This window comes from Lasioglossum baleicum, chromosome 1 (assembly GCF_051020765.1).
Source record: "Lasioglossum baleicum chromosome 1, iyLasBale1, whole genome shotgun sequence".
In the NCBI taxonomy this organism is placed as follows: domain Eukaryota; kingdom Metazoa; phylum Arthropoda; class Insecta; order Hymenoptera; family Halictidae; genus Lasioglossum; species Lasioglossum baleicum.
The window spans coordinates 1,978,311-1,993,714 of NC_134929.1; the positions used below are offsets into that span (position 1 = coordinate 1,978,311).

The 15,404-nt window shown below is 40.4% G+C and overlaps 1 protein-coding gene across 1 annotated transcript; it reads left to right on the plus strand.

The window, feature by feature from the left end:
• The first annotated feature begins 4,587 nt into the window (after positions 1 to 4,587).
• Positions 4,588 to 7,245, plus strand: LOC143212878 (uncharacterized). The gene is made up of 2 exons (XM_076432156.1): positions 4,588 to 6,103; positions 6,210 to 7,245. Exons 1-2 carry the CDS (start codon positions 5,548 to 5,550, stop codon positions 6,590 to 6,592), a joined length of 939 nt encoding a protein of 312 aa, XP_076288271.1. The 5' UTR covers positions 4,588 to 5,547; the 3' UTR covers positions 6,593 to 7,245.
• The last annotated feature ends 8,159 nt before the right edge of the window (positions 7,246 to 15,404 follow it).

Below are 15,404 nucleotides of genomic sequence, written 5' to 3' on the forward strand. Positions count from 1 at the left end.
ATATCTATTCCTGTAATTTCGGCCGAGACTGCTTCATTTTGGAAAAATCGTCTATCGGTATTTCCGTCATTGGACGAACCCCAACCTTGTTTGACATAGTCAACCAGCAATCCTGTCTTCTCCTTAAATTCTTTCTGAATATATTCTTTCCTTTCTGTTCGTATTTTCTTCATGTCTGGTGTTTTTGCTATCCATTTCTTGAAGGGTAGGTTGTATGATATATGTAACAAGCATTCGAAGCAACGTATCCAGGCATGAAGTGATGAGATACCAAAACAATAATTATTGCTGTTACATAATTTAGAATTTATGACTTGCAAGTCATTCATCTCGGTCGGTTTCGCGTTACAAATGTAACATCGCATTGCAGATGTAGTGCTGGTTACAATATTACAAATTTTGTTGTCGACCATAGTAAAAACCATAGCATACTCTATTTCCACATTATTTATTTTAAGTGGTCTTAAATTTTGTATTTCGCTCTTTATAGCATCTACTTCCTTCTCGACAACTTGTTTAGTTTCCTTAACAAATTCGAATTTAATTGGTCGACAGAACCATGGCGACGAAGGTCGGGGATTTTGCCACAAAATTTCAGAACTTAATCTATTATGTAATCGTAGTGGAACTAGGCTGGAAATGAACACAGCATCATCGTCGTTGCTTATATTCTGGTCTGTATATTTTTGTTTGTATCTTGGTTGTCCTGCAGCTCCATCTCAACCCCATTTGCATGTTAATATTAACCGTGCATCATTAATTGAATAATTCAAACTTTGTAATATCCGCGAAGTTGTGTGGTCCAGTAAGCTTTGCACTTTTACTTTGGCAGAATTTTCAGAAATGTATATTGCATCTTTTGATGGGTAGCATTTTTCTTTTTCTTCCAATAATTGAGAATATGATGGCCATAGATTGTTTTTGTATATTATTAACTCATTTCTAAGAAAGATGTATTGTTGTTTCGTGAATTGTGCTTTTATAAAGATGTGCAATGCCGTCTCTGTTGTAAACATCTTTTGCTTTCTTGAGTTTCCTGCTTTCACAGAAGTTTCAAGATGCTGATTACATGGGGTATCGTATAGGTGTTGAAGTAAACGAGACTTATGATGCATTCCGTGTTTATGAAAGCTCAACTTCGTTGCATTGACTAATTCCTCTAGAGAAAAATTATTTACTAAAGATCGAGCCCTGCGTATCCTTTCCGCTTTACTGCATTGTGAAAATAACTTCTTCCCCTTGTGTATCTGAACAATAGATTTTGATTGTTTTTTAAGTGTTTGCCTTTGCCTTGTAGTCGAAGTTGACGGAATTTCTGCTAACATTACACTTGGGTAAATGAAATCGTTTTCCAACCATTTCTCATTTCGTTTTAGAAATTTAGCTTCTACGTAAGCTGATTGTACCCATCTTTGTTTTAAATTCCAAGTGAATTTCTTCATATATGATTTTAATGCATTAGTAGTTTTTGCAGAAAAACTAATTTTTTCACATATTTTTGTAACTAAAAATTTGTAATCGGTCATGTCTTTTGACGAATTTCGTAATATAAGGACTAAATCCTTATTCGTACAAAAAGTTTCCATTTTCGATAATAGATATCTGAATGATAAAGAAGAAAATTCTGAATACAGAAAAAACTAATTGTGCAAATGTTAAGGTATTATCATACTTACCAAATATAAATGTAAACGAAAACAGAAGTTAAAAATAAACAAAACTAATCACTAACCACTATATATATAATAATTACTATATAACTATGCAAAACAAAACGTAAACAATGAAAAACAAAACTTAAACTGAACAACACGTAACAAAACTAGAATATAATAATTAAATATACATATAAAAAGTGTTTGTGATATAGCTCTTGAATGCTGTGCTCTCTTCATCAGAACTGTTTCAACTGAATGCTGACAAAGAGGAAAAAAAAGGAACAACGTAAACAGTTGTTTGTTTTCGAAACAGAAGAGTTTTCAAATGCTGCACAAGGTTTTAACAATAGAAATAAATGCTGCGAGAAGGCTAAGAAATTCTCATCATTCGTTTCGTTATATTTTTTTAAATAGAAGTGCCTGTCGGAAGTTAATTTATACAGGGTGTCCCACCCGATTTCGACAGCTTGATTTTCTCGCTATTGTTACTCGTAGCGAAAAACGTTTCAGCAGAGGCTCGAACGGTATCGAGTAGACCATATTTTGACGTTATGAGTTTTTTCGTGACTGGACGCGTAAACTTTGTTTTTTTAAATGGAATGAAGTATTTTTTAATACATCAATCGATGCAGCTGGACATTCGTTATAAAAAAGTACTAACCTATGTATGTCGAAAAGTTAGTAGTGCAGGAGATATTTCAATTTAAATAACTCTAAAATACCATTACTGTCGTGTGTACTATGACGTTACACAAGTAAGTAAACACTAACGTCTTAATGTTAGTACGACAGTAATGCTATTTTAGAGTTATTTAAATTGAAATATCTCCTGATGGTTAGTACTTTTTTATAACGAATGTCCAGCTGCATCGATTGATGTATTCAAAAATACCTCATTCCATTAAAAAAAACAAAGTTGACCTTTATATGACCTTTACGCGTCCACTCACGAAAAAACTCATAACATCAAAATATGCCCCACTCGATACCGTTCGAGCCTCTGCTGAAACATCTTTTGCTACGAGTAACAATAGCGAGAAAATCAAAATGTCGAAATCGGGTGGGACACCCTGTATGTATATATATATCTTTACTCTATTTATCTCTTATAATGTTATTGCAGAAACGTTCATATTTGGAACATTCGATCAGTCATACGAGCCTGTTTTACGCAAGCGAAACGCGTCGCGCAGTAACATTGACAGCTTTGAACGTTGATAACTTGCAAGGTAGGACGAGGTAGGACAAGATTTTTGCAGGATTATATACGGGAAAGAATACTGAAAATGATCCAATTTGTTATAAACCGTGACTTTTTATGACCCTGTAGATATTCCTAGTCAAATGTAAAAAATTTGGCCAATTTTTTTATTTCATTGAGTATTAACTTTTAACATATTGTGAGCAATAACTTTTAGTGTCGATGTTAATTTTGTATCACAAAAGAGTGCTCTTCATCGTAAACAAAAAACAAATAAGAAATATTAAGTGATGTGAACAGGGCACCTCGAAGAAGAGAGTCAATTTTCTTAGTGAAAAGTACTGTCTCTAAATGTCTACGCTTTAAGTATTCGTTCTAATTACAATTCTTGGTAAACCGAATTAATTTTTTCATTTTCAAGGTTGATAGACATTTAGGAAGTAATACAAAGGGCCTAGCAGACTAAGATAGGTGCAGCGGCCCCAGCCGCAATTTTATTGATATTGTGCGGAAAACAATGGTCTTAGGTTGAAAGATAACCCCCTAAAATTTTAAGTCGCTAACCCTTCGTATAAGGGTGATATGAGGGTAAATACCCTTAACTGTATCATTTTTTTTCTCGGTTGTTAATTAAGATATTCGGATAAAAAAAATACGAAAATACTCGAACTTACCTCTTTCATATCATACATTTTTTTCACCATTGTGATCAAATTATTAAGGGTAGAAAAAAATCATTTAATTTTTTAGGGGTGGGAATTGCAAGCAACCCTTCGAGTGACCACTTCCAAAAAATTCAAGAACAACGTTCTGTTGCTTATCTAACGTATAAAAAAGTTTCAAGATGGTCGGATTGGTGGAACATAGTTAAATATTGAAAAATAAATGAAGTTACGTCATTATAATGGTATAATGTACAGTGCAGTGTTTCTTACGCGACTCCAATTAATAATTCTTATCAGGATATTAAGTCCCTTCTTGATCAATTATTTCTTTTTAAACGCGACGCATCGTATTACATTCTGTTCTTATCTTTCCGAATTTATTGATAGACATTACGTAAGTGTAAATGAGAATTCTAGGAATCTTAATATCCTCCCTTTCGAATTCTCAGTTTTTGGTAATGCTTCTGTAGGAACGTTCCAGAACGCTCCGCTGTTCGAAACATTCGACGGTCCGCCGTATGTTATGCGTTGTCAAGACGACGGAACATCTCGAATGGGCATTTATTCATTTTTTGACCATATAAGGCAATATCGACGATCCTCGGCCGAATAGATGATAGACGATCGCGAATTAGAGGAGAGGACTCCTAATATAATGCGTGTGGCTACGCGTCGCAAGCAGTCTGTTTTGCGCACTGTAATCGATTTAATAAATTCATTTTTCTGGATACTACACTTCTTATAAGTCGCAACTCTGTATGGTCGTTATAGAAGATATACATGAACATTTATTGAAACACTTGAAGTTCAATTGTTATCTAACGCGGGTTTAAGTGTCCAAGTTAGAATTGAAGGGTGTGAGATAGGTCAAAATATAGATCCAATCCATCCATACACGTACAAAATGTCTGAGAGCAATAGTGTCAATAAGTGCATTAAGTGTAATGTCTCCTTAAAGAAAGGTGTTGGGAGAATAAAAAGGATATCTGCAGAAGATGAAGCGGCAAAATATCAGGCTTACTGTGATGGAACTGTGACTGTTGGATCTGCAGTTTGTAACAAATGCCGATTAATTGTTTATAGAACAGAAAACCAACACAGAACAGAAAACCAACACAGAACTGAGAGCAACAATAATGATTCTGCAACAGATTCAGATAATCAAACTGGAAACGATCCCGAATTGACAAGTAAGATTGAACTGCCATTTAAAAGAGTAGTATCGACTCATAGATACTGCATCTTATGTCGATCAACGAAGAAACTGATTGTCATACCCTTAGAAGCACGCCTCCAGGCGTTTACGCAAAAAAGGATTTTTATTCCGAAAGGCGACCGGTGTTGCTCTACACACATCATTAGAAAAAGATTTTACACTGACGAGCTTTGCTCTTTACGTATCCATTCTATGTATAGTGTAATAGAAGCTGGAGAAGTTTCTTTGTTTTTGGATCAGTTGGCTCGGAATGTGGATTCCTCTGTATTTGATAACATATCGAATGATTCCATAACTGAGGAACAACTTCATGCTTTCACTGGTCTTAATTCGAACAATATTGAAAAGCTACAAAACATGTTGAAAAGTTTGAGGAACAGTGAATCACGAACTGTGAAACAAGCATTAATTATATTTTTATTCAAACTCAGAAGTGGCTGTTCTAATACAATGATTAAAAATATATTCGGTCTGCAACATGCACAACAGGTGTCAGAATATTTCCACCAAATAATTACCGCATTTGAAAAGGATATTTTAGGAAAACACTTCGGAATAAATGCAAAATCTAGAGCCGATCTCATTTTAAATGAAACAGCGTACGCGCCAAGGAAACTTTTTGAAATATAAGATTCTCAATTAGTAGTAATTTTTGACGGAACATATGTTAGACATGAAAAGAGTAAAAATAATGTATATCAAAGGAAATCGTATTCTGGACAAAAGAAAACATCATTATGTAAACCGTTTACAATTTGTACGACAAATGGATACGTTATTGACACAGCAGGACCATTTAATGGTACCATGAATGATGCATCAATCATGAAAATCTTATTAGAAGATCCTAACGGAATAAGTTCTCTTTTACAACCGAATGATATTTGCGTTGTGGACCGTGGTTTTCGCGATGTTGTCGAACATCTGAAAAGTAAAGGATATAATGTTTTAATGCCAGCTTGTAAAGGAAATCGGGCACAACTGACAACAGCAGAAGCAAATTCATCACGCTTTGTAACCAAAATAAGATGGGTTGTTGAAGCCGTCCATGGTGATATTGCACAAAAATATCGTTTATTCCACCACAAAATGGATAATAAACTCCTACCTCGTCTTAAATCATTGTGTCAAATAGCATCCTTTCTACACAATGAATTTGGTAAAAGACTAGATACCGATCCAGAAATTACAGATCTAATCATTGATCATATGAAGAAACAACGGCTAGAAACAAACACGCTTCAGGAGTTAGTAGAAGCAAAACAATTAAGTCGCCGTAGAAAACCATTTACACCAATAACTGACAACGCTGTAATGGATTTTCCGGAAATGACTGAGAAAGATTTGAAAATCTTATTTACAGGTAAGAGAGTACATGCTTTAACACTATTATTTAACCGTATTGTATTATATATGTATAATATAACCACATATAAAACTATATACTACTTATGTAATATTATTTGCAGGTACATATCAATTAACTCAGGCAGTATGCTATCTCGCGGAATTAATGAAGGATGATAACATTTTAAATATTGAATATTTAAAAGAATCTAGTAATATTATAAGGGTGAAAGTTCCCTCGAGGCATATTAGTCGGAAATGTTATCAATGCTACATTGAATATGTACCACATTCGATTGGTTATGCCGCTATTAAACGGTATACATGTGACTGTGCCAATGGCAACAGAACAGTGGGTTGCTGTTCTCATGTCGCTACAATTATTTATTATTTGTCTCATGGGCGATTTAAATCGAAAATTGTAAAGCCATCGGAGATATTAACAAAGATATTTGATGTAACACATACAGTACCGGTTATTGAGGAAAATAGTGACGAAGATTGAATAAATCTATGTATAATATGATTCCTAGAATTCTCATTTACACTTACGTAATGTCTATCAATAAATTCGGAAAGATAAGAACAGAATGTAATACGATGCGTCGCGTTTAAAAAGAAATAATTGATCAAGAAGGGACTTAATATCCTGATAAGAATTATTAATTGGAGTCGCGTAAGAAACACTGCACTGTACATTATACCATTATAATGACGTAACTTCATTTATTTTTCAATATTTAACTATGTTCCACCAATCCGACCATCTTGAAACTTTTTTATACGTTAGATAAGCAACAGAACGTTGTTCTTGAATTTTTTGGAAGTGGTCACTCGAAGGGTTGCTTGCAATTCCCACCCCTAAAAAATTAAATGATTTTTTTCTACCCTTAATAATTTGATCACAATGGTGAAAAAAATGTATGATATGAAAGAGGTAAGTTCGAGTATTTTCGTATTTTTTTTATCCGAATATCTTAATTAACAACCGAGAAAAAAAATGATACAGTTAAGGGTATTTACCCTCATATCACCCTTATACGAAGGGTTAGCGACTTAAAATTTTAGGGGGTTATCTTTCAACCTAAAACCATTGTTTTCCGCACAATATCAATAAAATTGCGGCTGGGGCCGCTGCACCTATCTTAGTCTGCTAGGCCCTTTGTTAGAAATCGATGAGAAAGTTGACTTTTTAGCTAAATGACACCAACTTCTTCGATCCGGACCACTGTGCGACGTCGAGCTGCACACTTTAAAATAAGTGTGCAGAAACGTCGCAGTGTGCGACACAGTGGAATAGGCCTACAGGGGATACCACTGACAAAAAAAAACGCATCGACAATAGTACCTCATGGGTGATGTGGAAATCTATTGATACGCGTAAATTATATTTTCGCATTTATTGTACTTTTAGATCTGTTACAGCGATACAGCTTCGAGTCATCTAGACTGTTCGTCACGAATACACCACAAGTGTGGCACAGTGGTATATTGTAGGGGTGTGGATGTTTAGAGTGACTGGTGTGAATGTTTACAGTGACGGTGGACGCGACATCGTGACGCCAACTTGTTTGGGTCTTGTATGAAAGGAAATCTGTTTGGGCCGATTAGGCCGAGGTGTGAAAGAAGAGTGTTTGGGTCTTAGCGACAAGCGTCAAGTGGCTAGGGTGCCAAGCGCAGGGCGTACGTGAGCGACTGACTTTTCCGAATGGATGCGAGACTGATGAAGAGAGAGAATGAGAGTGCGAGAGAGAAGAACGCAAATGGATAAAAGGAACGAATGCAAGGGCTGTGGGGTCAGAAGTGTGAGAGTCGAGAGCGAGTAGAGTTGCGAGTTGCGAGCAGAGAGCGAAGAGTTAATAAAGAGACTGTATTGAAAGTGTTAGAGTTGAGTTATTTAACCCGATACGCCACACTCAAGACGTAGGAGAGAGAGTTCCTATAAAATATTCCTACAATATGATAACAAGGATCGAGCATCAGCTAGCAATGGAAACAGGGGAGTTGAATTTTGCTTCCCATATTTACAAGCTAATCCCAATTTTTTTCGTACGTTGCTAATTTTTTTTTCATTCTGTTCTAGCCAAGAATCATCTGAACTACTTCGTCGACGACAGGATGATGGACAACGAAGCACAACTGGCTCAAGTTCTTGCAGATACCGAGTCGACAGTTGATCGAGCATCAACTGGCAATGGAAACAGAGGAGTTGAATTTTGCTTTCCATATTTACAAGCTGATCCCAATTTTTTCGTACGTTGCTAATTCTTTTTTCATTCTGTTCTAGCCAAGAATCATCTGAATTACAGTGTACCACGAAAGTATTCGAACGCCCTTTATAACAGAATAACTTTTTTGTAATTGTACCAAACGACCTGATTTTTTAAAATCAATTAGAAGCATTGGTTTATGAAATGTTATGCAAGAAAGATTTTCCAAAAATTATAGTTTCGGAGGTTACATGCAAAAATGAAAAAGGCATTTCTGTAAACTTTTTTATTTGGGCCCTTAATGAAAATTTAAAATACATATATGTTTTGTAGATCTATGTGTTAGTCATACTCATGCTGAATATTTGATCGAAATCGGTTGACGCAGGAAAAAAACAACACGCATCGAAAGATGTACGGTTCTGTGGATTTCAAGCAGAAACTGATCAAAAGTCATGTTAAACTACTATTTTCACCATTTTGAACCACTTGTAGCTCGTGTGTATTTTAATTGATTTCGATAAAATGTTCAGTATGTGTTGTGACGTTGCAACTTTTGCGACGTCCCTTCTTCGTTAATTCCGCGCATATTTGAGGGCGATAAAGGACCGGACCGCCCTCTAACGGGACACGATACCGATACAAGATTCGAGAGCGCTCCTCTAAGACATTCCGATATTATCGAGGACCTCATAATGACATCTGTCGCGCGTGCCGAGAACGGCAAGTTTCAGGGCAGTATATGGGACGTGCAGAAGGAACCACCGATCTTCCGAGTTGTCCCGGGAATATAATAAACGACCCGCAGCCAGGAAGCGCCCGACGGAAAAGCAAATGGCCGATTTCGAGGAATTTAGAGCTTGGTGCGAGGATACTCGGCAAACAAACCGGAGGCGCCGCCAGGACAGTAGCTCTCTTAAACATCTCGTCCAAGGTGACGGACTGGAAGACCTGACTCCGTCTCGCCCCGTCAAGGGAGAGCTACCCCGGGGTCGGTGCCCTCGTAGCCAAGAAGAGGAAGCCCCTCCGCCGGTCAAGAGAGCGATAGGCTCCTTGACCAATTTTGTGACTGTCCGGGGCCCTAGGGCGCGAAGAGGGTACGCTTCTGTGCCATAGAGTTTGCACCGTGGAAACACGCCATGGGCAATTCGGAAAAGCGGTCGAGTGGGGGGAACCGAGTTCGATCCGCTAGATTGCCGAAAATCGATGGATCACTGTCGCGCTGGCTATCGCAACACCGAGTCGCATTCGCCTTTAAGATCGTGTTCCGAAGTACGAATAGTAATTGCGTCGCGAAAGAAACGTGCCCCGTTTGAGGTTCTCGTGCGTTTGGGACATCGTCCACCCGAGCTCCAGCCGTGCTGCACGCTCTATCAGGAGCAGTTCCATTACAACCAGAACGGAAAAACGCCACGAGAAACGGTAAGTCGCACTCAGTGATCCATTCGGTATTTCGTTGCGCGACGGCTCGACCTTCGTCGCGAAAGGACGAACGCTTCCTGTTCCGTCCTCGATAATTAGCTCGCATTCGTTTCGGGAATGCTTTGAGGTTTCGAGATTATTTTGAGAGAGTTTTCGTCTTTAAATTACGTGCGAAAGAGTGTCCTAAGAGGAGTCGCGTTTCGGGAGAGTAATCTATTCGGTATCTTCGCGTTTCTCGAATCCTGTGTCTCTCGCCGAACATCGTATTGTTTTCGTCGGCGTTCGATCGCGTAATCGTTAGCGTACGCGTCGGGGCGAATCACGTGCGGAAGTCATCGCGGCAGTCTCGCAGTTCGCCGATCATCTGCGCCTCGCGTTTGCGAAGTTCTATTACGAAAGAAACGGCGATAAATTCTAGCGATATCGTCGCGAGGAAGAACTGTAGGACAACCGCGCTGCGAGTTTAGGAGTTCAAGTTACTTCGGGCGTCATGCCGCCTTTGTTGATGAAGAACTATATTCAGAAAAATAAACAGGGCATATCTTGTTGCTGGAAGAGTAAAATAGATGTTCCCTTTGATTCAATCAAGATAACGACCAACGATCTATCCTCCATTGTTAGTAATTTCTCTTGTGGAGTCATATGTGATGGAGGATCTTTTTCTATGAAGCGAAAAGGGTTTGACCTCTCTGGTGAAGTTAGCTATAATGAGAATGTTGGCGCTTTTTGGTTCCAGGTTACAGTGTGTCCAACTTTGCTTTTTGTCTTGTGTTCAAACCAGCGGACGTTGGACTTGATGTTTACATCTTTGCCTTCAGATTGCCTTCGGCTCTGCTGTCCAGGGTGTTGAATTCTCTTAGAAGTGTTCACCCAGTTTTGGCCGCAGTTATTGTTAGTAAACAGGACTGCGAGTTGGATGATATGAAGAATGAAATAGAGGGCCCGATGGGGTTGAATAGGAATGGCATAGAACTCTCGTGAAATACTCGTGCCACGGGGCTACTACTGGGTGGTGCATCATTGTTGGCGGGCAATAGTTTCTTTGGTGACGTTGTGCAGTTAAGTACTGACAGTGGTGCGGTGCCGAAGGCTTGGCTTGCTCACCCTGATCATCTGTCACCCGACGAATGGGCTTGCCTAGCCTATTACGTATTAGCACTGTACGAGGCTGGGGCTAGAAGCCCAGTTGTGATGTGCCCTGATAGGGAGACGGAATTGCCATTACAAATTAATGGAGATAGTCCGGTGCTATGGAGATCTCTGAGCAAGTGGGTGAATCATATACAGGTGACGGGGGTTTATACAGATATCAAGGGGAAGACTATCCAGATAACTAGAGACCCCAAGGACACCGACGGTAGTGATGTGTTTCTGCGAGGTAGATCTGTCGGAAACATCAGCTTCGACGGCAATGTTTCTTTCAAGCAGCAGTGGGCACACTGCTCCTATTGGGCCTCAATGACAATAGTTGTCAGGACTGGCAACGGCTTCGAAATGTGTACTCTAGGCTGTGGTTGCCACTGTAATGTGGTAATCGATGTTTTGGATAACAAAATAGAGATAAGTAAGTGCGAGTCCCACCAGAAATTTGTTAAGGATGTTGGCTTGGACTATGTTGTGCGCAGGGCTGATGACTATCTTAGAGGTAGTAGTGTTAGCAGTAAAGACATATCTTGTGATATTAATAGGATACTGACAGATTGGTACTCAGTGACCAATCGAGACAAGAGGATGATTGGGGTTAAGGAAGGCGTGGAACCTAAAGTTCTCAGGCAAGGGTTGTTGAGTAGAATATTTAGTAAATTTGATAGGTTTTCAGGTGAAGTCAATCATAATGAAGCTTTTATTGATCACTATGCTGATGCGATATCTAGTTTTGTAAAGGACCTGTTCCATCGCGACAACGTGCTTAGTCAGGCGCTTTGCGATCTTAATTCTGCGCACATCGCTCGCCAATTTGATGAACCCACCGCTAAGCGTCAGCGTCTGGAGGATGAATTCGTAGATGCCCGGGGGTTGGATGACTACCTTGTCGGGTGGGACAGGCCCAACAAGTACATTAGACCGATGTGGCCATGGTTGTCGGACAACTCACTTTGGAAGACGATCGAGACAGACATTAATTGTAATGATTTTAGCCGTATTAGTGAAAAGAACAACTCGTTAGCTAGTAGGCTCACTAAACGACAGTGGGAAGATATTAAGCAGCTAGGTAGGATAGTCATGCCTAAGAGGATCACCCAAGAGATAGGAGCTTACGTGTCCAGGGGAGGTTTCAAGATGCAGCAGCTTTACGAAGCTGATCCTGATTTTTTTAACGATTCCATTATAATTATGGATCCTACGAGCGGTTATGGTGGATTCGCCGAATACCTTGGGCAGGTGTGGAGGAAAACTAAACCTAGGATTTATCTAGCAAGTGCGCTTCAAGAAAAGGGCCATCGAATGACCGACCCCACTATCTTATCCATGGATAGCAATCTCCAAGTGGTTCAGATGTCTCCTCCAGGCGTGCCAGATAAGGCGAATCTTAAGGATCAGCGGTGCTTAGACAGGTTCTTGAGCTTTGGATCCCAGTACGGCGGAGTTGATTTATTGATGCTAGACGCTGGAGAATACAGTGGAGGTTTAGGAGAGAACCGGAAGATCTGGTATGATAGTAACCAAGCCAATATCAACTTTCTGAATGCCGTATTGAGGTTAATATCTGTGATTAAGAAAGGAGGCCGCATGGTTTTTAAGATGAACGGCCTATGGTGCGGCTCTTTTGAGGTACTACATGCCATCACCTCAAAATTTAGAGAGGTTAAGGCGATTAAACTAGGAACTGCCAACTTGGGTTCTCCGGAGTTCTATGTATTTTTGAGAGGTTACTTTGGGGTTAGCCGAGCCTCTGTTAGTAGGACCAAAACTTTGTATAATGCCATAATGGATAGGACCTATGATAGTTACCTGGAAGCTAGACGCATGATACTTCACAAAGGCAGAGGTAGAAAAGCGGAGGAGAGGTACAACTGGTATTCACCTGTGGTGAGGACAGATACCACATACGTTCACGAAAGGCCGGACAACCTACCACCCGGTATAACAGTGAAAGCAGCAGTTGGAGATTAGGCTGTGGATACTTCGTGGGAGCCTCGCTGGGATGATCGGATCGGTTTGTTCAAGAAGAAAGTTGGCAAGAAGAAGTTGAGATGGATTGACGAAAAGAGGATTAAGTTCGAGAACATAGTGTCAATTGGCACTATAGCTCGATCAAGAGTCAGTGCTAAGCATAAAAACGTCAAGAATGGGCTCATAAGTGATGCTTTCGAGAAGATATGGGGGATGAACACTACCAATAGCATCTTTTGTCATACCCAGACGACGGACAAATGGCGTGAGTCGAGCATCAAAAAGCGGTTGGACGCTGAAGCAGGTCATCTTGACCAATCATCGGTCAAGAAAATTATGAGAGCCTTGTTGGCCATGGAGACCGAATATGCTAAGAACTTCCATGGTAAGTGTGGCATTTTGTCTGAAGAAGACGTGCTGATAGCAATAAATTATCAAGGGGCCACTGGCATACTCGATGAGGGCCATACTTTACGTGATTTTATTGACAAGACACCAGATTGGTATGAGAAAGGGCTCAAGATGATTGCAAAATGGTCATCTGGATCTAACACTGATGAGTACTTCACGTGTAGACCAAAAAATGAACCGGAAGCAAAGAAATGCGTATCCGGAGGGAAGTTGACTTTCCAGAGAGGGGTTAGTGAAGATGAACTGGAGGCTCATAATGAACAGGGTCATAGATTTATACAGTTTGCGGATGCCCAGAACAGGCTAGCCCATTATATGTTATTGGGGGATCTTTTAAATAGGGCCCATATTAGCAAAACTTATAAGGGGACAATTAATGGAACACCTGTGATGAGGCAAGGCGCGGTTCTTCGGTCTTTGTGGGAACGATTTTGTGTCAATGATAAAGTGTTGACCAATTTGCCTTATCACCAATCGGGTGTTAGGTTGAACATGTCCCAAGATGAGATGCCGGCTGATGTAGCGGCTATATGCCTGGACTATAGTAGCTGGGATGTTTGTGTTACCCCTGAGGAGAGACTGCTTGCTGCAGCTTTCCACTGTAGGAGTTATCTACCTGAGTTGAGAGACGCAGTGATGAATTGCTGTCGGGAGCAGACTTTCCCAATAGTTACGAATGATTCTGAAGATACATGGGTGCGAGCCGGCCAAAGAGGATCTGGTGAATTGTTCACTTCTTATGAAAACACCCAGCTCGTCGCCGCTAACACGATTGTGGCGATTAGTGATGCGACGGACATCTCTATTGAAGAACTTTGTGCTACAAAGGGAACGCTGGAGTATCGTGTGAAAGAAAATGAACTGACCTATAGTCGACCGCGAACGACCGTTGGTTATTCGGAAGCGACGCATGCTATTGACGTGAAAAAAATTGAACTAATGTATTTGTGTCAGCTTTCTGATGGAGACGACACAGTGATTATTGGGCCTCAACCGATTATCGCATTGATAGCTAACGGTCTTGAAGAGCCGTTGGCCCGGTTGCGTAAAAGTGTTAGGTCATCAAGTGGTGTCAGAAGTGGGTCAGCCTACTATTGCCCCTACGTATCCTTTCCAACACGCCCGCGCGCTACACTCACCAGCGTACCTCTATGGATACAGTAAAGGTGAGCAGTAGGGTATATACACGGGTTCTAATTCACTTCCCAATTCAGGCGGTTCTGAGGAACTTTCCAATTCACGGGAGAGCGGTACCGCAGAGCGCTATTGCACAAGCATATATGAAACATGATACTCCTTTGGTATTGCACAAGCATTACGTCATCTAGGCCAAGGACAGAGCTGTTAGGCACCGCCCCCTTCTTTCTTACGTCATCTAGGCCAAGGACAGAGCTGCTGAGTCATCACTTAAGGTTCGCGGTACTCCCCCATTCTTTCTTACGTCATCTAGGCCAAGGACAGAGCTGTTAGGCACCGCCCCCTTCTTTCTTACGTCATCTAGGCCAAGGACAGAGCTGCTGAGTCATCACATAAGGTTCGCGGTACTCCCCCATTCTTTCTGACGTCATCTAGGCCAAGGACAGAGCTGTTAGGCACCGCCCACTTCTTTCTTACGTCATCTAGGCCAAGGACAGAGCTGCTGAGTCATGACTTAAATTTTTTCGTGGGGGAGGGGGGGACAATCCCTCTGAAAGATTATACCTTTGGTATTGCACAAGCATTACGTCATCTAGGCCAAGGGCAAAGCTGCTGAGTCATACCCCCCTTCTTCCTTACGTCATCTAGGCCAAGGACAGAGCTGTTAGGTACCGCCCCCTTTCTTTCTTACGTCATCTAGGCCAAGGACAGAGCTACTGAGTCATACCCCCCCCCCTTCTTTCTTACGTCATCTAGGCCAAGGACAGAGCTGCTGATTCATTAGGTACCGCCCCCTTTCTAAGAAAATGTAAAAAGGTGGGGGACCAATGCATCCTATAAGAACATTGTATTCCAAGCGTTGCGCTTCAGATCGAGACAATCAACACGAAAAAAGCATAATGTATTACAACAATCATCCGCTCACTGAATGTGATCATTCAAGCATCGAGGAGTCACACAAAAAGAGGAGACTAAATAATATGTAAGTAGAAAGATGAAAAACTTGTGAAAAAGAAATTTTGA

Coding starts and splice junctions, on each gene's coding strand:
- LOC143212878 (XM_076432156.1), top strand. CDS start 5,548: ATGAATGATGCATCAATCATGAAAATCTTATTAGAAGATCCTAACGGA. Junction 6,104..6,209: donor TTTGAAAATCTTATTTACAG/GTAAGAGAGTAC, acceptor TATTATTTGCAG/GTACATATCAATTAACTCAG.